Source organism: Gigantopelta aegis, chromosome 3 (assembly GCF_016097555.1).
Source record: "Gigantopelta aegis isolate Gae_Host chromosome 3, Gae_host_genome, whole genome shotgun sequence".
In the NCBI taxonomy this organism is placed as follows: Eukaryota; Metazoa; Mollusca; class Gastropoda; order Neomphalida; family Peltospiridae; genus Gigantopelta; species Gigantopelta aegis.
This window is the reverse complement of record NC_054701.1, coordinates 59,938,872-59,960,950: the sequence shown is the minus strand read 5'-3', so window position 1 is coordinate 59,960,950 and position 22,079 is coordinate 59,938,872. Positions and strand designations below refer to the sequence as shown.

At 35.0% G+C, this 22,079-nt stretch overlaps 1 protein-coding gene across 1 annotated transcript; it reads right to left on the bottom strand.

Moving 5' to 3' along the window:
* Positions 1–1,511: 1,511 nt before the first annotated feature.
* On the bottom strand, positions 1,512–9,577 carry LOC121368341 (mitochondrial import inner membrane translocase subunit Tim22-like). Its single transcript, XM_041493034.1, has 4 exons — positions 9,276–9,577; positions 7,249–7,433; positions 6,182–6,254; positions 1,512–4,309 (listed from the first exon to the last, which is right to left on the bottom strand). The coding sequence occupies exons 1-4, from the start codon at positions 9,541–9,543 to the stop codon at positions 4,230–4,232; spliced, it is 606 nt and encodes a 201-aa protein (XP_041348968.1). The 5' UTR covers positions 9,544–9,577; the 3' UTR covers positions 1,512–4,229.
* Positions 9,578–22,079: the final 12,502 nt, after the last annotated feature.

The following is a 22,079-nucleotide window of genomic DNA, read 5'->3' as shown; positions in this document are numbered from 1 at the left end:
CTTTTCATGAGAGCTAAGTGATTATTAAAAAAAAAGAAGATTATCTGGAGATCTAAGTATATGTTTAACAACCTTATTGTTATGTACAAATAAGAACAGAAGGCACAATAGTGACAATAAATTTAATTATGTTTTTGGTAAAGTTTTTCTTAAAATTTACTTTAAATTTTGCATAAAACTACAAATTTGTCTAAAATATAACTTAGCACCCTATAAATATGTCAAAATGACAATAAAAATCAACTTCTTTACAAATTTGAGTTTTCAGAATTTCATACATAAAAAATTAACAATGTTAATGGAAACTAGAGACATTAACCCACTATTGGCACATGCTATTTTTAATATAAAAATAAATTGCTATTAAAATCTTAGTTCAGGTTGCTTATATATAATACCATATTTAAGAGCAGTTGTATATGGCAAGTCAAATACCATGTAAAAAGAAATTATTGAAATTTTTACAGTATGAATTATAGGCCAAAACCAACTTTTCTTCAGTGCTAACTTTGATTCAAACTCCATTCAGAGCCATGCACATAGATTATTGTCAAGGTCAAGGTCATTGTGAACTTGCATGATCGAGTGATGGCTAATTTATCAACCAGTATAGTTTAATTAAATAAAATGACAAAATCATAATATTTTTTATTATGCACTGAATATGTGCTATAGGGTGTATACTACCAAATCAAATCCCATAAACGACAATAGTAACATATGTGGCTAAAACTCCTACCTGCAACGTATCAACCGACATAAACGCCATGGATATAAATACTACCACCCCTTACACTTAAAGTGAATCAGAAAAAAATGGGGGTCAAGCTGCTCGTTTCTGAGATAACGGGTAGCGTCTATGACTACCCTAGTTTCGCACAAAATTAGAGTACTTTTTTTTACAGGTACCCCATACATGTTTCAAGCACAAGGCTACTTGACACATTGGTACCAGATGAAATAAAATTGCAATTTTTTTTTACCCAGATGAAACTATTATTTTTTACAACCAACACACTCACATTTATAACCAATCACAGGACTTGTGGTGTTCACTTCTCTATCAAAAGTTCGGTGCACCTCGCACTTTGACCCAGCCGGAAGTTATTTGGTTTAGTACTACCTTAAATCCGTGACAGTATGCCTTTTAACATTTTCCCACACAATTGATTATGGATTTTTGTAATCTATCAACACATTGATAGAACCAAACTGATCAATTTTTGATTATAATTGATCAATGGCCCACATTCCTTCCAAATAAAACACTCAGCACAGTGTCACCTAATTTCAGCCCCATCAAGCCACACTATACCAATCCTACATATTGATCTAATCAGCAGTATAAATTTAAGTTACTGGAGATCATGTTATTAATGCAATCATAATATTAATGCGAAAAAATGCGAGATCGTATTATTCGCATTAATAACATGACGCATTTCTTTCTCTGTTTTGTCCAGCAATAGTCCAGCAAGCTATGTGTCACACGCTATTAAAACAAACAAAGATTAACATTCTAATACATTTATAAAACTGGAGCACATTTCATCGTAGGCAAAACAGACTAACTGTCCAATAGTCAGACAAAAGTCTTTGTTTTTACGGTTATAGTTTGCTGCAACTTTCTCTGCATATCTTAGGAAGATACAGTTGTAATGGTACATGTATGATAATGTTTAGCCAGATTTAGGTAACTATACACATTAGGTAAATGAAAGGGACTAAACAGAACAGAACAGAACTTTATTATGCTCAGGCCGTTACACAGCGGCATATGAGGAACAGGTGACTTGATGTGTACACTGGCATTTTAGTGAGTTGATCTCATTGAAGACGCCTGTAACTCAAATTTAACCAAAAAGTACTTGTGTTATTAGGAAAGTAATATTTCAAAGGGAGGCCATTCGCATTAATTTCAGTCTGCCCACCGTCACTCGCATTAATTTAGGGACGTGCAGGCCTCCCAGCCACTTGTACATATTAAAACATAGGAAATATAGGAATTTGCATACCAAAATATGAGTTTTATAGGACCGATTATCATGATTATAGGCATTTTACATGGATTTCTAAAGACATTTACATTACTAATCAGGGTTAACAGGACTAACTGGCTTTCATTTCAGATAGTCCCTTGAAGTTTCAGGTGGTCCATATTTTTAAACTATTTGTTTTATCTCAAACAATCTCTTATTCATTGTGATCCATTATTAATAACCTGACTGTAGATATATGTAGAACTATTATAATTGTTTCAATCAAAACATTTGTTTAATGTTAGATAATAGATTGAACATAATAAATATTATTAAATGATGTAACCTGAGATGAATAGTTGATTGAAACATGCAAGCAGTTTTGCATTAAAATGGTGGGGGAGGATGGCATTTTTGCAACTCAGTGGAAATTAATATGCACCGTATCGATAATTTCTGTATTGGCATATCTATCGGCACACCTTGCCTAAATTTAACTCTGATAACGCATGTACCATTTTACGAAAAACCTGCAACAACTGCCAATGGATATATTATTATTGTTTTGCTGAGAAGGGTCAATTTCACAGTTCTTTCATTATGACGTAACGTTGGTAAATTAAACTACCATTCTATGAAAATGTGTGAGGAATCCAGCGGTTATGTTTCGAATTCAAGATGATTGTATTTTAGCGGAAGACTGCATCAACTACAAAATGTGTAACTCGTGCACGTTTATTTTAGACCGGATGCAGCAACAGTTCTGACCAAAATAATTTTTGTGTACTGTACATGAATGTGATATGATGGGGTCCAGTAAAGTTATACTCAATATAACTGTTTTCTGAACAAGCCTCTGTTTCTGCTGTTTGAAATAGGTCAGGAGATCCACAAAATGTTACATCTGTGCTAAATAATGTTTTTATTTCCAGGTGGTCCAAAGGACTACATGTTTGCAGCTTCAGGTAGTCCTGTTAATTCCAGGTAGTCTCAAACTACCAGACTACTGTTAAGATCTAACCCTGCTAATGGTATGTTCTTACCTTGCATATGTACACAAGATACCATCTACTACCTCCACAATTATATACCAAGGCTTGCCAGCAGTCCATGCCCATATCCAGGATACTTTGAAAGTTGGTGCATATTGCATCAGTAATACATCCTCCTCACCTAATCAGGTGAGCAGGATCTTGATTGGCACTTGATACAGATCTCCCACATTCAAAGTATCTGCTGAATTTCTGACAGGGTGGCTACATTTCACTGCGAAAAATATAGGAAATATTGGAGGTCTGGGAGGCCTGGACGCGTTAATTTCAGGATCTACAGTAATTTTGTTTGCCTATTTGATTGGATATATTTTAACCGTTTAATGTTTATATACTTATTAAGTTATATACAATTAAGTTCAGATAATCTTTTTCTAAAAAAAAAAAATCATTTTAGTGACAAATGAAATGTTAATGTACTAACTATGACATGATGAAAGTCAAGTTTGCATTCAAAGTATTTGTACTTTTTGCAAATATTCTGCAGATGTTTATGACTTTTGACAGAATATGCGGTGAACAGTTTGTTTAACAATATATAATTACATTTTATCCTGCAACACTGTTTCTATTGGCCGATATGACGACTGATTAAAGCAAAATCATAAACGTATACTAGCAGATGACTTTTGACATCACTTATGTGACGTCACACGCATAGCTGCATTACAAAATCACAGATTTGACCTCTAGATTATCATATAATGTAGCTGAAATAACAGAAATAATACCTTTTCCCCTTAATTTGTATGGTCTGCAGGATAAAAATAATAACTAGTTAATGACGTCGGATATCGGCATTATCCTGTTCAGGTCGAATGAGAAATTTCACTCAGCAAGCCTCATGGAATTTCCTATTCTTACCATCACAGGATAATACCAATATCCTATATCATTAACAAGTTAATCTCTGTGTGAATGCACTGAATTACGGTTTTTAAAAGTCTCAAAATATTTATTTGTGCTAACAAACATGTATAACATAAGATTTCACACTTGATTCTCTCTGGACAATGACATTGCGAACCTCTTCTGATGCAATCTTAGTGCCACTACTGAAATAGTTTGTTCTGGTATAGATGAATCTCTTCTGCACACCCACTCACACACACAACAAAAATGTAGTCAAGTACACAAACACTCCATCCAATGCACATCTTGGTGGTGATTCTAGGAGTGTCTGGTACTGTAGCCTTGGTTAGTGCCTCATGTAGTAATCGATGGCAGTGGAGAACAATGCAAATCCCGCTGCACCGAGGATGCCAGCTTTCACTCCAGCTGAAACATAAACAACATTTAACTGTTATTCATACTTGTACCACACTTAGGGTTGTTTTCTTATCAACAAAAGGAAAAGAAAGAAATGTTTTATTTAACGACGCACATTTTATTTACGGTTATATGGCATCAGACATATGGTTAAGGACCACACAGATTTTGAGAGGAAACCCGCTGTCGCCACTTCATGGGCTACTCTTTCCGATTAGCAGCAAGGGATCTTTTATTTGCACTTCCCACAGGCAGGATAGCACAAACCATGGCCTTTCTTGCACCAGTTATGGATCACTGGTCGGTGCAAGTGGTCTACACCTACCCATTGAGCCTTGCGGAGCATTCATTCGGGGTTTGGAGTCGGTATCTGGATTAAAAATCCCATGCCTCGACTGGGATCCGAACCCAGTACCTACCAGCATGTTGACCGATGGCCTAACCATGACGCCACCGAGGCCGGTCTATCAACAAAAGGGTGCAGTAAGTCTCCATAACTGCACACTTTTTAAACCCCACCTCTCACCGAGCCAAACTTACTTATCGTGTCATGTAACTCAGGGGCATGTTACAAGTCATTTATTTACAGCATAAAATTACTTGTGGTAAACATGGTTATTTGCAAACTTCCGATGTTTTACTATTGACAGCATAACAACTGGCTGTCAATCAAAACATCAAAGTGTAACTCTGACTTAACAATGATGTCATTACTAAAAACAGATTATTATTACGAAAAATAGATAATGGAATGGAAAAAAAAAAAAGCCCCCTAAATATAGTGTTGTGTTGTTTGTAATATGATATGCATAAGAATTGTCTTTATGAATTTATTATGTACAACAGTGACAAATGTAATACACTGACACGAAAGATTCAGAGATTCAAAGAAATACCATTACATTTCCATTAGCAGCAAGAGATCTTTGACAGGACAGAACAAAGCACAACTTATGTGCTATGGTTGGGATGGAAAAAAACCTATGAGTCCACTGTGGCTCGATCCTCTGACAATACCACCTCAAGCAAGTGCTCTACTGACTTGGTTAAATCCCACCCCATCCACGTTTGCTCAAACGAATGACCAGTTAATAATTTTTGAAAAGTATGTTTATTTTCTTTAAATAACACAGTTAACTTATCTCAAAATACACGGAAACCATAGTCTTCAAACCATTTATAACAAAAGACTATTTACAGACTGGAATTATTTATGGAATATCCTTAATTGTAAATTGATCGATTTAAATTAACTATTAATAACTAGAATAAAACATATAGATAAACAGTTTCACAAATAATCACATTTAACAAAACTGATAGTGGGAAGGAAGGAAATGTTTTACATATTTTATTTACAGTTATATGCGTCAGACATATGGTTAAGGACCACACATATAAAGAGAGAGGAAACCCACTGTCGATACTTAATGGGCTACTCTCTTCAATTAGCAGCAAGGGATTTTTGATATGCACCATACCACAGACAGGGTAGTACATACCATGGCCTTTGATATACCAGTCGTGGTGCACTGGCTGGAACGAGAAATAGCCCAATGGACCCACCAACAGGGATCAATTCCAGATTGAGGGCGCATCGAGCGAGAGTTTTACCACTGGGCTACATCTCGCCCATCATATATACATGTAGGCCTACATCACATGTAGCTAAGAACAATGCTATATTCCCCCAATTTTTTATATTAAGTGTATCTCTGTTCTACTGGAGACGCATGGTAGGGCTCGCAGGATTGGTGGCGGACTCTCAAGATTTGCAAACAGGGAGTCCTTATGGCGGACTCTCAAGATTTGCAAACAGGGAGTCCTTATGGCACTTTAATTTTTTAAACCAAAATGCAAACATGTTAGCGACCAGCTCACCTCGTAAACCAAGTGCTCCTCCAACAATTCCTCCTGACAGTGTTCCATTTAACAGCTCACTCTTCCCACGATACTGAAATCACACAACAAACAGGTTCAAAGTAAAATGAGTCGATCTCAACTTGTTTCATTATATGTTTGTTTTGTTTAATGACACCACTAGAGCACATTGATTATTAATTAATTGATTTATTGGATGTCAAACATTTGAACAAAACAAATAGTAGCAAGTTATTTATTGTAACTGGGCTAGAACTTAACAATGGCGCCGACGGCAATTGCCATCGTTGAGATATAAATTACTGTTGGTTGGGAGAATCACCAATGGCACAAAAGTGGCGTCAGTAAAGCTTGTCAATGATCGCAAAATGTTTACACTTGGTGTACATTATCTGCCAATATAAAACATTAGAACATTTTAAAAATATCTACATACAGCAAAATAGCCATTCAGTCTTATTTATTTGCTGCAAGTCTTTTATTTTTTTAAATTGCCTTGGGCAAACTTTAAATTGCCATCGATGGGCCATTTCACCTACGGCAATTTTGTTTTTAAATTGCCGTTGGAAACAAAGAAAGAAATGTTTTATTTAACAACACACTCAACACATTTACGGTTATATGGCGTCAAACATATGGTGAAGGACCACACAGATAATGAAAGAGAAAACCCGATGTCGCCACTTCATGGGCTACTCTTTTCGATTAGCAGCAAGGGATCTTTTATATGCACCATCCCACAGACAGGATAGTATATACACAGCCTTTGTCATACCAGTTGTGGAACACTGGCAGGAACGAGAAATAGCCAAATGGGCCCACTGACTGGGATCGATCCCAGACTGACTATACACATCAAGCAAACTCTTTATTACTGGGTTACATCTCGCTCCCAAATATATTTTAAGTCCAAACAAAAACAAATGTGTCAAATGTTTGTGGGGTTTTTTATACAAAAAAACCCAAGCATTCTGCTACAGTTACATGCCAAATTGATCTGTTCCATTTTGACACAAACTACTTGTCAAACAACTAATAACATTTATATTAAGTGTGTAAGCACTTACCGATTCTAACAGACATTCAGTTCCAGCAAACATACATCCAACAATAGCAAAGTTCTTTCCATATGACATAGCGCGAGCTTTCATCTCTTTCAAAACTATTCTTGTCGTGGGCGTCTCTGTTGTTATCGTAGACATTGGGTCAATCCCTGCTGTGAACAGACCAAATACCCCACCAATAGCAAAACCTGCAAAGACATCATAGTGTTTGTGTACATAACATACAATATAAACCAATTCTGTGGAATTAACCGTTTCACCAACCAAAAACATACTTAGTGTCACTGATAGTTGCATCCATAGTTGAATATCTTAATACATATTTAAAATAATAATTAATTTAAAAATTTAATAAAATTTGATAAATTTCATTTTTTTTAAATTAAGATGCATTGAGATGAACATTCATAAATGTAAGTACAGGGCTTCTAGATTATGGTAGCCCCACTCCCATGGCTAGTGATATTCAATGTTGGGTATAGTAAATAACTACTACTGCTGTGCCCGACGGCTAGTGAATATATTTTTTTAAATGATGCAGTTACGCCTATTTTCTAAATAGGGAATAACTGGTTACCGTCTTTACCCTACTAAGGTTAGAATGGCGAATGCAGCAAGGCTCTGCCGAGCTGCATTCGCCATGCGACCTGAGCAGGATAAAGCCGATATCTTAAGACAGTAACCAGTTATTTCTTTTATCCTGCAATCCTACAGGAATATTTGGAAAATCATTATTTATTCTAGTTTTTTGTATGCAAATCGAGTATTGTCAACCTAGCAAAGCTTTTGCTATATGACGTCATACAAGATACATGATGTCATTTTTTGTAAGACACTAGCTACGTTCTGTCACATTAAAAAAGCGTTTCTAAACTCTAATTCATAATTAAATATACAAGTTTTCTATTGTTAATGCAAAGCTAAAAGTTATTTGTATTTACTGTACTTCAACAAATGATTTAAAGCGTATGTTTACTGAAAACTACTCTGAAATACTCAAGTCGAGTCGGGCTTATGTCACGTGACCTATATCTTTGGTCAGTGACCAAAAATATAGATTTATCTAGTCATTACATCTTTCCAATGTATACAGTGATTGCTGGATAAATATGAATATCCTGTCCCCACCCCAACCCCCCAATGTCAGTGTTTTTAAGCTCCATCTCCCTCTTTAGGCGACATATTTGATTATTACTAATATTATTTAGTAATATTGTTTCAACTTAAAGTAAAGTAGGGCTAGTGAATTTTTAATCCTGGCTAGTAAATTTTTAAAATCACTGATCCCATGGCTAGTGAATTTTAGAAAATTTCCTGAAGCCCTGAAGTATAAACAAAGTTTCATTGATTTACAGTTTGTGAGAAATGGAGCTAAACCAAACAACTTTAATGCTGTGCTAAATGCAAAAGTTGAAGCCACAAAAGTAAATGTACCGGTATATGTTGCATTTTTGTCCCGTTTTTACTTTATAAAGGTGAGACAACAAACCAGGGAACATTTTGTTCAGTATCACATCGCAATTCGCTACACAATTTGAAAAAAAAAATTATGCCCTATCTAGTCATATCATTCTCGGGTCAAAATGTCAACGCCATTGCAAGACTGCTCTGAGAGTATAACTTTTGTTTATAACACTAAATTACAAATTAACATGAAGTTTGTAAAATAATTATGTTATGATATGTGTGAATAAACAAACATGCATGTTTACATGACTAATAAACCAATTTTGTTGGTAAAAAACATAAGAAAAACATCCTTTTCAACATCATTGTCAAAATCATTTATTAACATATCGTCAGCATCCCTGTGTTACGCTTCCAACTCCATTTAGTTTGTTTTTTCGTGCACGGTTCGCGCAATCAACATCCAATTTGTTGTCTGCTTGTCGTTCATTTGTGAGGTTTTTCTTCATAGTTCTAAAACATTTTCATTAACAATAAAGTTCAGACAAGTAACTTTAGTCTTTATCTCTATGTTAATATGTCATAACAAAAGACCTGCACATGGTTTACATGACAAAAATTACCTAAAACACAACTTGCAATTGATTTGAATGTGCAGCTTTCAAAAGCACCCGCAATCATAATCTCCTGTTTTGATTTTGGCATTTGGGGGATCATTCCTAATGGAATCATTACACTCGTCCGCGGTTTCTTTTTACCAATAATATTATCTATGATTAAATTAAAGTCTTTCACGTCATCAGGCTGCAAATAAGCCACATTATGTTTTGAACTAAGATTGGGTTTGCTCAATAACTGTCTTGGGACCACATCTTCCACGGACGCAGCCATGCTGCGTTCACCGAGCGGATTCTAGCAGCCAAATCCTAGCAGTCAATTTCAGCAGAAACATGGCGACGTTCTAATCACCGGACTCGTACGCCTTTCGATTGTATATTTCCTACATTTTAAACTCACTATTATGCCAATTATTAGTATTCACTATAACTTGAGAATTTTACAGTTTTAAATAGTATTTTTACATTTAAAAAACAACCAAACAAACAACCAAGACTCATTTACATAGTGTTATTACTTTTAATATCTGTATAACTATACAACATAACAGTTTTTATCAAGCATTTTTTAATATATATATATATATATATATATATATATATATATATATATTTCTCTGATAGGCCTACTCTATAACAAGAATCAAGTAGGATTTTAAAAGTCTGTATGTTATTTAGTAAGATGGGTATCCCTAAAGCATACCCATATACTAGGCCACACCCTGTCACACTAAATAACGGCCAGCAGATACAGGGTGAAGTTTATAATATCGCAATTTCTATACAAAATACACGTATATCTTGGCCATTCTATAATTAGAATCAAGTAGCGATTTAAAAGTTTGTATATCCTTTAGTAAGATGGGTATACATAGGCCACACCCCGTCACACTCTTTATAACGGCCAGCAAACACAGAGAAATACCTGTAATTGTTTATAAATAGGAAGGAAGGGAAGTCTATTTACGTGCCCATATCCCGAAGGTTCAAGCACGCCCACCCCGGATTTAGCCTCTGACTTCGCCAGTGGCCAATTCCAGGGCGGGAGTTTTATAAATAGTAATTTCACCCCTATCTGCTGGCCCTTTTATATAATGTGTGACTGGGTGTGGTAGTCGACACGAAACTAGTTGGACTATCCATTTTGCCGAAGTAGAAAAATACTTTTAAAATGTTTCTTAAGATATTAAAAGTGCTTGATGAAAACGATTATGTTGTATAGTTATACAAGTAATAAAACTATGAAAATAAGTTTTAGTTGTTTATTATTGTTTTCTTAAATATAAAGATACTCTTTAAAACAGTAAAATTATTAAGTAAAATTCTTCAGTTATAGTGACTACTAATAATTGGTACAATAATTAATTTAAACGTGTGGGAAATATACGTAACAATTGAAAGTGTACGATTCCGGTGTTTTGAACGTCGCCATGGGTGACTGCTGAAATTTGCCGCCAATGTAATTGGCTGCTAGGATTTGGCTGCTAGTATAGGAGAAGCCACGGTGACGTCACATGTTTTGATCACGTGGTACCGCGTGAGCGCTGGTAGGCAAGAAACCAGTTGACAATACTGGCATTAGTAGTAATGAACAATCGAATGTTTTTCCGTCAATTAAATCAGTGTAGACTAGTTTTGATGAATGGTATTTTGTCATGGTAATTTCATACGTTGTTGTTAGATGCACAAGTCACTGTAGTAAGGATTATGAAATTAGTTTCATCAAATACAGTGGAAGCGAAACGTTGAACAGTTAAAGCTGACAACAATCAACTTTGCCCATCCCACAACGGAGATCGTCATTTTATACAAGGTTTGTTGTATGGTTATTCATTCGTAATACTAATACACGTCAGTATTTATTGAAATGAAAATTGAAAAGATAATAAAAATAAAATAATAATAATAATAAAAGCCCCCACCAAACTGACATGGAAACAAAGTTACCCTGTGAACAGTAGGCCTACCCAGTCAATCGACAAACAACGTTTTATGTAACTTTTTGTTTGTATTGACAGATCCATTATAGTGGGTAAAACAAAAATCTGAATATATTTTATATTGTATTATGCCATAAAATATGTAGGTGGCTGGAGTATTTATATTTTTAATTAAATAACAGGGAGCTGTGTGTGTGTACGTGTGTGTGTGTGTGCAATCAAGCATATATATATTGTTTCATATGAAAATGGTTGTGAAATATTTCCATTTATTTAATTATATTATATGTTAATTATAATGTTTTACTTTTTTTATTGAAGAAGTGATCCACAGGTGTATTTGTAATGTGTAAGTTGATTTTTTAATAATAAAATAAAAGGTATAAACATTTCAGGGTGGGATATCAGGTGTATGAAATCATTTGTTTGGGATTAAAAATAAATAAATACTAATAATAAAACTGGATATTGATCCACAAGTTGGTGATAGCCATTATATTTTATTAAAAACATAAATTATGTTACATGCATTTATTATATAAGTTATCTGAATTTGTTTTGCAGGAAATAAAGAAAGAAAAGGGGAGCTGATTGTATTTATAAGTATTATTGTCATCAGTGACAGATGTCAATATGTCTTCACAAATACATTTATGTGTATTCAAATATTTCAATAATATTCAATATACACAATATAAAACTTTCATACTTATATATCATAGAAATTTACCAATTTTCTTATTTTTTTTCCTAGGTATCAGTGATCCCTGTTTATGGACAAAAAGAGAACTGGCAACTCTTGGATGAAAAATGGGCCTTTCACGATGAATTAAGGGCGTTTAAGTTTTAGGGTGAATTAAGGGATGCTAAGGAGAACACTGGTATCAGATTCAGCGATTCTTTTCTACAGTATCTCATGTTTCTGTGCATAAGAGGGATACCAGAACTTTTTTCACTGACTTTCCAAACTACCATGTGCAATATTATTGGGGCTATTCAGTATGTGATGATGACATTGATAACACACTGACTTTCCAAACTACCATATGCAATATTATTGGGGCTATTCAGTATGTGATGATGACATTGATAACACACTGACTTTCCAAACTACCATATGCAATATGATTGGGGCTATTCAGTATGTGATGATGACATTGATAAACACTTGGATTTAATCTTTTTTTACCAGGATCTCGATTTTCTAATAAAAAACAGACTTTACAAAATCAATAAAATTATATCGAGAAACAGTAGACAACACATATTTATTATTTTCTTTTTCTATTATCATTATAAACCAATGATCAAATGATATTTGCATTGTGTTAATGTGTGTCTTACATTAAAACATTGTATTGTTACCATTTACAGTAATTTGTTGTTTTAACTGGTTTATTAATCAGGTTGAAAGTGATAGCCTTTGAAACTGTGCCTCTTGTCAAAGGTAACTGACACTGTTTTAGATTTGAAAGGAAGGAATCTTTTATTTAACAATGCACTCAAGTCATTTTAATTACGGATATATAGAGTCGGACATGTTTAGGGATCACACAGATAATATTAGGGAGGAAACCTGCTGCTGTCACATAATGGATTACTCTTTCCGATTAACAATAAGGGATCTTTTATATGCATCAGCCCACAGACAGGATAATAAATAGTGTAGCATTTGTACACACCAGTTGTAGAGCACTGGCTGGAATGAGAAATAGCCCTATAGGACCACCAACAGGAATCAATCCTAGATCGACTGCATATTAAACTATGTCCTGGCCTGCATGGGATTAGGTGATTAAAATATTAATGGCAATTTTTATGTATATATATATAAAAAAATAATGCTACAAAATGTTCTGAAGATGGAACCACAAAGGTGAGGGACCAAGTAACTTTGAGATGTATCCGGTTTAAAAGGCTAAGTTCTGTACTAATATTTAAAAAGGGATGCTGTAGCTAGAGGGAGCAATGTATGTGTGGTCATGGAACATGTATGGAAACTAAATTTAGGTTCCTCCATTTTAATACAATGTGTTTAATATGTATCCGATATCAGCAAGTTTAAGGAATAAAAAAGGACTTGATAAAATTAATAGTTTTAAAGTTTTTGTAAAGTTTTCTAATAAGATACTTGCTTAATTTATTGTTGATGAAAAGCCTTACAAATGAACCAGTAGACAAGTCTGATGTGTTATATATATATATAACTACTGTCTATATATTGTCTACTGGTTGTTCATTTGTAACAAATGTTCATATATATATATATATATATATATATGTATGTGTATCTATATGTACATATATATGTATATGTATATATACATATATGCATATATATATATATATATACATATATGCATATATATATATATATATATATATATATATATATATATATATATATATAGGGGTTATTTAAAATTGTTAAAAGAAATAATTTCCTTTAACAAAGTGTAGGCCAATTATTTCTTTTAAACAGTTTTAAATAAAAAATATAGGCCTACTCGTTTTATTTTATTATTTTTATTTGTGTGTGCGCGCGCTCGTTTGTAATGCTTTACTTGAAATATGGACCAGACGCTTTAAAAATACATGGACTAAAAATATTTATTCAGGTAAAAAGAAAAAAAAGGAAGTTTGCTATAGTTTTGAACTCGGTCAATCGTCAAATTGTATGGGTGGAAAGAGTACATGTAGCTATGTAGAATAGCGTTCCCGTGCTACAAGCGGTAATTTAAGCACGTGTTGGCCATTCTTTGCTATTCACGCTACGCTAGTTCGCTTTGTTACTAATGGCCATTATGATAGACTTCTGCCTACCAGATGCGCGCGCATGCTGATACGTGACGTCACTTCCCTAAACACATGGCTTCTCCTATAATCCTCTCGGCGCTGCGTTCGAATAAAAAAAACGTGACTTTTATTTGGAAATGTCAATAAGGGAAATAACTTGTGTTTCATGCCTGATTGCCTTGTATTTTCGTCGATTTATCCTTTGGACTACGTGTATATAAAGTTAACACTACCACCATTCCTATTTGTTTTGGGTTTTTTCGTCATACACACGCTAATTATAGTAGTGAGGGTATGACAAACAAAAAGAAAAATAATACAAATAGGAATGTCCTGTTTGTCTTTCTGCTGAGCCATTCTCGTTGTGAGAGGGTACTGTCAGAGGCGGTACCAAAGAAGAACAAAAAAGACATGTTTTATTTAACGACGCACTCAACACATTTTATTTACGGTTATATGGCGTCAGACATATGGTTAAGGACCACACAGATATTGAGAGAGGAAACCCGCTGTCGCCATCTGTGGGATGATGCATATAACATTCGTTGCTGCTAATGGAAAAATATAGGCCTTGCGAGTTACCTCTCTAAAACTATATGTCAACATTAACAAATGTTTGATATCCAATAGCCGATGATTAATAAATCACTGTTCTAGTTGTGTCGTTAAATAAAACAAACTTTAACTTTCAACCACAGGGGAGCAGGTCAACTCGCCCCAAAAATGTTACCAACGATTGGTCAACTCACTCCAGATGCACTCTATTTTGTTCAAAGTATTAGATTTGATAGATATGCAATATATTTCAGGCCAGAACATAAACTGGGAGTTCAAAGGTGTAAATTGTCACGGTAGTAACACGAGCAATGAACAATTATTAAACTGTTTTCGTTTGATGTAACAAGACAACCAACCCACCTTGGGTTTGAAGCATGTAAAATGTTTATTCATATTACTAAATAAAATTACACTCCCAAAGTTGTATACATTTCTAATTTCGTCACAATAATTTTCGGACAATAAAGTTGAATTAGGTGCGAGTTGTTCAAACACTGGAGTGAGTTGGTAACCTTTTGGGGGCGAGTTGACTAAACAGTTTGGGGCGAGTTGACTAACCGCTGGGGCGAGTTGACCAGCATTCCACCTACCCCCAGTTATATATATATAACTGGGGGTAGGTGGAATGCTGGTCAACTCGTAAAAACGTACAATTTTACTTTGAATGTGAAAAAACATTTTATCAGACTGAGTAGCCAGCAAGATCGCCTTTAAAAAAACGACACTTTTAAACTTAAAAGGTACTTTCATATTTGTATTCAAAAGGGAGAAAACACCTCTTTTAACAATTTAAAATTGAAACATAATGATTAATACTCTTTATAATCAACTGTAAATTCATTTTATATTTTATAGAGAGCAACGTATTTGTGTCACCCGTTTTCAATTAGGAAAAGAATAACTTCACTTGTTGTCGGGTGCCAAGTAGTATACAACTTTCAAATAAAACTAAACAATGTGTGTGTGTGTGTGTGTGTGTGTGTGTGTGTATATGTATATATATATATATATATATATATATGTACACGTACTTGATGTGCAACAGTCACATATATTAACCCAACTGTAAAGTTATTGTTAAGCAGCCCATTACTGTTTACCGTTCCAACCAAAGCACCACGACTGGTATATTAAAGGCCGTGAATAGTGAAATCCTTGTAGGCCTACTAATAGAAAAATGTAGCGGGTTTCCTTCAGCATAACTATATGTCAAAATTACCACATGTTTGACATCCAATAGCCGATGATTAATAAATCGAGATGCTCTAGTGGTGTTGTTACTTTTAAAAGCACGCTTTCAGTTTATATTATTTTCATGCTACAATGTTTAATGCAATGATTAATCGACTCGTCTCCACCTAAACTGTTCATTACTGGAATGAAAAGAAACACTTGGAGAACTCAAAAATAAGTGTAGTCCATTATTTCGGATTTTAAAATATACTTATACATATATATATATCGTCGCATGAGAGCCAGAAGAACGTAAGTGCACCAAAATTCATTTTTAAAAAGCCTAGATAATGAAGGAAAACTGTTTTTCTTGATCAGTAGTTAAGATGTCGAATTTGTTTTAATGATAATGAAAGCTGAACATATTTATTTCTTTGTATATTTGCAGTATTTATAGCATATTAGATGTTTTAGTTATTTGCTTAAATAGTTGTAGTTCGACAATTATTCATGATTAAATTAAATGCGTCATTTACGACTAACAGTATATCAAGTAAATTTAAATATATATTCTGAAAGAACCATCACTTCTAAAACATTTCAGTTTTGCAAATCACATATTTATTTTTGAAAAGGAGAAAGCTTGTAAATAAAAAATATTTAGAAGCAAACATTCAAAAAGGAATACAAGTAGAAGTACGTATTAATAAAATCACCGCTTAAACAAAATATTACGTGAAAAAAGTTATTTTACTTTTGTTCATAATAATACGATAAATAAAATCACCAATTGAACAAAATAATAATGTGAAAAAAACTACTCGTGAAATCCTTGTTTTCTTTTACCCACCCCTGATTTTGTGTGACCTTATCTGGTGCAGGGTTTCTGCCAGAGGGGAAAATGGGTATGGTACCATACCCAAATATTTTTGCACAATTTTTTTAAAGTTAACTTTTTGACAAAATTAATTACTCTTATCATTACTGTATGATTTTCTTAATCCTAACCCTAAACTTAACCCATTTTCTTTCTGAGAGAGGACCCCCCCATATCCCTGTTGACTGTGGTTGCATTCAATTCCATAGAGCCATATCCAAAAATTTCTATCTGGCAGAAAGACTGGTGGTAATGCTCCATGTTCGTTGTTTGATGATGGTGCATCAGAATCAGACGACTTATCCATACAAAACCTCTTTTTCTAGGCAAGTATTCGTTCCTGATGAGTCATCAGAAAAGCTGAAGTCATGTTGTGTGCAGTGTTCTTTCCGCGTTCTTTGCGCCATGGGAGTCCTTTTGCAGATAGTTCCTGGTTCTCTACCTCAGGGTGTACTTCACTAGTTTCAAGAATACCTGGTTTATCAGCTAATGCAACAGACAAACCAGAATAGTTAAGCAAACTGAAACTGGTATCCTTTAATGAAGAAACTATGTTTAGCAGCTTATTGGTTTGGGATACACCGGGTTCAAGTGAAGCTCGTTCAAAGGATATAGGGTTTACATTTCCAATGAGGGTGTGTACTGAATATCAAATCCAGAAGCAGTGAACACTATACCATGTCCACCTGTTGAGTATGCAGGATTCTCTCCAGGTTATATTGAGTGAACAGTAAAGCCTACAGCTTCTGCTGTGCATTGGGTGTACTCTCCGGGTTCTGTTGTGTGTTCAGTGCACACTACTGGTTTTGTTGTGTATTTGGAGATCTCTTCCGGTTCCGTTGTGTGTCCAGTGATCTCTCCAGGTTCTACTGTGTGTTCAGTGATCTCTCCAGGTTCTGTTGTGTGTCCAGTGATCTTTCAAGGTTCTGTTGTGTGTTGGGTGTTGGGTGTACTATCCGGGTTCTGTCGTGTATTCAGTGCAACACTCCTGGTTTTATTGTGTATTTGGTGATCTCTCCGGGTTCTGTTGTGTGTCCAGTGATCTCTCCAGATTCTGTTGTGTGTCCAGTGATCTCTCCAGGTTCTATTGTGTGTTCAGTGATCTCTCCAGGTTCTCGTTGTGTGTCCAGTGATTTTTCCAGGTTCTGTTGTGTATTTGGTGATCTCTCCGGGTTCTGTTGTGTGTCCAGTGATCTCTCCAAGTTATATTGTGTGTTCAGTAATCTCTCCAGGTTCCGTTGTGTGTCCGGTGATCTCTCCATGTTCTATTTTGTGTTCAGTGATCTCTCCAGGTTCTGTTCTGTGTCCAGTGATCTCTCCAGGTTCTGTTGTGAGTCCAGTGATCTTTCCAGGTTCTGTTGTGTGTTCAGTGATCTCTCCAGGTTTTATTGTATTCACTGATCTCTTCAGGTTCTACTGTGTTCAGAGATCTCTCCAGGTTATGTATGATGTGTGTTCAGTGATATCTCCAGACTGTTATGTGCAGTGTTCTCTCCGTGTTTTGTTGAGTGTTAAGTCATCAATTCTTCGGTTTCTGTTGTGTGTGCTAAATTATTTTCTGCATCTGTTGTGAGTGATATGTCATGTTCAAGTTCCCTTGTGTGTGCTATGTCATGATCATGGTATGTTGCATGTGTGTTCTGCCATGTTCTTCTTCTGGTTCTTTTGTGTGTACTATGTCACGTCCAGGTTCTGTTGTGTGTACCACGTCATGTTCAGGTTTTGTTGTGAGTTCTCTGTTATGTTCAGGTTCTGTTGTGAGTTCTCTATTATGTTCAGGTTCTGTTGTGAGTGCTATGTCATGTTCAGGTTCTGTCGCAAGTGACTGGATAAAGGCCGTGGTATGTGCTGTCCTGTCTGTGGGGAAGTGCATATAAAAGATACCTTTCTGCATTAGGAAAAGTGTAGCGAGTTTCCTCTGATGACTATGAGTCATAATTACCAAATGTTTGACATCCAATAGCCGATGATTAATTAATCAATGTGCTCTAGTGGTGTTGTTAAACAAAAAAACAAAAATGAACTGTCGCAAGTGCTATGTCACGTTCATTTTCTATGGTGATTATTTTTTCATGTTCAGCTTTTTGCTATGTTATGTTCAGGTCTTGTTGTGTGAGCGATGTTATGTTCATGTCCTGTTGTGTGTTCTTTGTCATGTTCAGTTTCTGTTGTGCGTGCTATGTTGTGCTAATGTTTTGGTGTGTGTGTTGTGTCATGTTCACGTTCAACATTCTGTTGCTCAGCTTAGCTTAGTAACTGGTTTGACGTGTCCATAGTCCATATACCACTAGGATTTCAAACACGCCTATCCCGAGTCCGGCCTCCGATAGGATCGGGGGTCTGATTCAGGACAGGGATATTCTGTTGCAAATATTTGTTAACTGTAAAGTTAATCTCAAAGTTCATAGATCTTGCTATCGTTTATGTTGAGGCCACATTCACTTTATTTGCCTTTTTAACCTTACATCTAATTACACTGTTTTTTGTTACTGGACTTTGTCCTGGATAACTTACAAGGACGTTTGTACATGCAATATTGTTAATCCATAATGCCTACATAAGGGCAATCCTGTAGATCTTCAAATGCAGCTGAAAGGTGGAACTTGATCACCGTAACATATAATTAAATACATGTACATCCAAAATCAGTGTGATTATGCCACATACAACATTATTATGAATTAAAATTGTATCTACAGATACAAACTACATGTTGGAAAATTTTCTTCAATTAAAAACATTTCAAAACAGATGTTAAATTTAAAAGAAAAAAAAATCTAAAACAAAAGTAATTTTATTTATTTAAGTTATTAGTATTCAAATTATTTCAGTTTGTATACCAACCACCCAACTCCGCCAAAACATATTTAAAGAAAAAATAATAATATTAAAGATGGATCCGGCTTCTCAAGATCTGCCCCTGCGCGTGCTGTAACCTCACCGTGGTGCAGGGGTGTAACATTCTCTATGAGAATGGCCAATACAGCACAAATTGAAATTTTAAGTAAAAGTCAGTATCTATCTGTGATATTTGTATTTTTGCAGTTCTTTACACTGTCTTTATTTAAATTTTGAATTTTTTTTATTGATGTTGAACATCACCTTATTTGTTTGCATTACCATAGTTTGACACCCAATAGCCGATGTATTTTTCGTGCTGGGGTGTCGTTAAACATTCATTCATTCACTCAAGATCTGTATTTCAGCACAGCACTATATACCTTCAACGTCTAATGATTGTCAATCTAGGGGTTTTCTTGACGGGATGCAACCCATCTCGTCCTTACAAGCTGTGCACCCTAACGGCCTTAACGAGGCTACTCACGTGGACATATAGATCGAACTTTAAAAACTTTTGGACCTTCGTTCAAATTTTCGTCGAAATTACTTTCTTTAATTAATATTATTAAATAGTCCGATCCTCTCTTCTTTCTCTTATTTATTTTTGGACTATCCTTCTAAAATGCTCCAAATTATATAAATATTTGTCCGAGCAGTCAATTATTTTTATTTTTGGCTTGTAACTTTTTATTTATTTATTTTTAAATTCTATTTACATTTTTTTTACTAATTGCTATTTTCAAAATTCTGCCCAGTTTCAACTCAACCCCCTCCCCCTCTGTCCCGGACCCAGTCACTGGCGAAGTCAGAGATTGTGCCCGGGAGAGACGTGCTTGAACCTTAATTGGATATAGGCGCTTTAATATGTTAGTCCAGTCCAATCTCCACTATAAGGGATTATAATGTTATCTCAAGTTGAAAACTTAACTTAAATTTAAGATTAGTATTACGTTAACATCCATTCCTCTAATTTAACAATCCAAAAGCTTATGTCGGCGATTTTCAAGCTACCCCAAGTACCGTTTCTCTTCTCGAGTTTCTTTTAATCTTTATGGTTTTTGCGATTTTACGTGTGTACGACAATCGTTTCCCCACATATTTCTGCTAATACATCGCCAATCGTTTTCACCTGCCTTTTAAAGGGGACAATTGTTACTAATTATGTTACGTGGGAGCAATTTAAATTTTATTAGGGTTAATCCAGGCAATCCGCGTATAACCTTGTAAAGTGGCTGATGGATGTGAGAATCTGGTTTCCAGATCTCGGATCTAGATCCGGAAAGGCGGCATCACAGTTTCACATTGTGGTAATCGGCGCTAGGTGAAATCGCCAACAATGGTGCTAATTGCTAAATTGCGGTGATGGCGTCCAACAATGTACCAAAGCTAAAGACATATATATGTCTCCAGGGAAGATTCAGAATCTATGTATAGGGAGATTTGCAACTTTATATAAAAGGGTACCTTCATTATTCCAAAGTACAATTTAACATAATTTTATTTGAAATAAATAATTTTCAATGAAAAGAAGAAGAAAAAAGCGGGGGAGGGTACTAGATATTAGGCTACATATCATTGATTTTCAGATATTTTGATTTATATTTGCTTTATAATAGTGTAAAAGTGTGTAAATATAAAAGTGTACCCCCCCCCCCCCCCTCCCCATCCCTCCACACACACTTTGTAGCACCTTCCTACGCCACTGCGACATTTTCGGGGCATTTTGATGTTCAGAAGATTCGGGTTTGTGCCCTCCAGCTACTCTCCTTGAATCCGCCTACCATTGCACCCAAGAAAAATAAAATAAAATAAAATAAAATAAAATAAAATAAAATAATAATCAAATAATCAAATCAAACACACATACACACGCACACGCACACGCACACGCACACACTATTAAATAAATTAATAAAACTTAATATAGAAAAACAAACCCCCGTTTTTGTTTAGAAAGTCTAAAAAAATGAATGTATTATTTACAGTGGTGTAGCGAGGGGGAAGGGCATGGGGGCAATGTCTTACCCTACCCACCCAATCAAACGTATTTTTTTCTGTATTAAATTTTATAAAATCATACATACATGTATACATACATACATCAGAGCGCATTGTGGTTAGTCTCGCAATTTGCGGGCGATTCGATGCCACAGGTTTGAGTCCCAGCAACGGCATGGGACAATTTGTGAGGCCAGAAAGGATTTAATTATCCCCTGTGCCAGTGCGTTAATATCTATGTATGTAACAGTCAACCTCGACATACATACAATATATAGATATTCACACATCAATACATACATACATACATACATACATACATACATACATACATACATACATACATACATACATACATACATACACACATACATATATACATACATAGTGTGGATTGCCCCACACCTGAATAGTGGTCTCCCCCCCCAAAAAAAAAAAAAATCGTGGCTACGCCAATAATTATTTATTAATGGAATGTTTAACGGAACTTTGCTTCAGCCCAACTTGGACAGAAATTTTGCAGAATCATATAGAAGCATGCCTGAAATTACTCACATCCACCTCGGCATATTAATTAATCTACGGCTGCCAAGTATCCGATATCGTAAGCTAATACTTGTATTTGGC

What these genes read in the sequence shown, in the direction of transcription:
- LOC121368341 (XM_041493034.1), bottom strand. Translation starts at nt 9,543, where the DNA reads ATGGCTGCGTCCGTGGAAGATGTGGTCCCAAGACAGTTATTGAGCAAA. An exon ending in AATTGCAAGTTGTGTTTTAG is followed by an intron (nt 7,434 to 9,275) that starts GTAATTTTTGTC and finishes ATGTCTTTGCAG; the next exon opens with GTTTTGCTATTGGTGGGGTA. An exon ending in AGGAGCACTTGGTTTACGAG is followed by an intron (nt 4,310 to 6,181) that starts GTGAGCTGGTCG and finishes TTTATGTTTCAG; the next exon opens with CTGGAGTGAAAGCTGGCATC.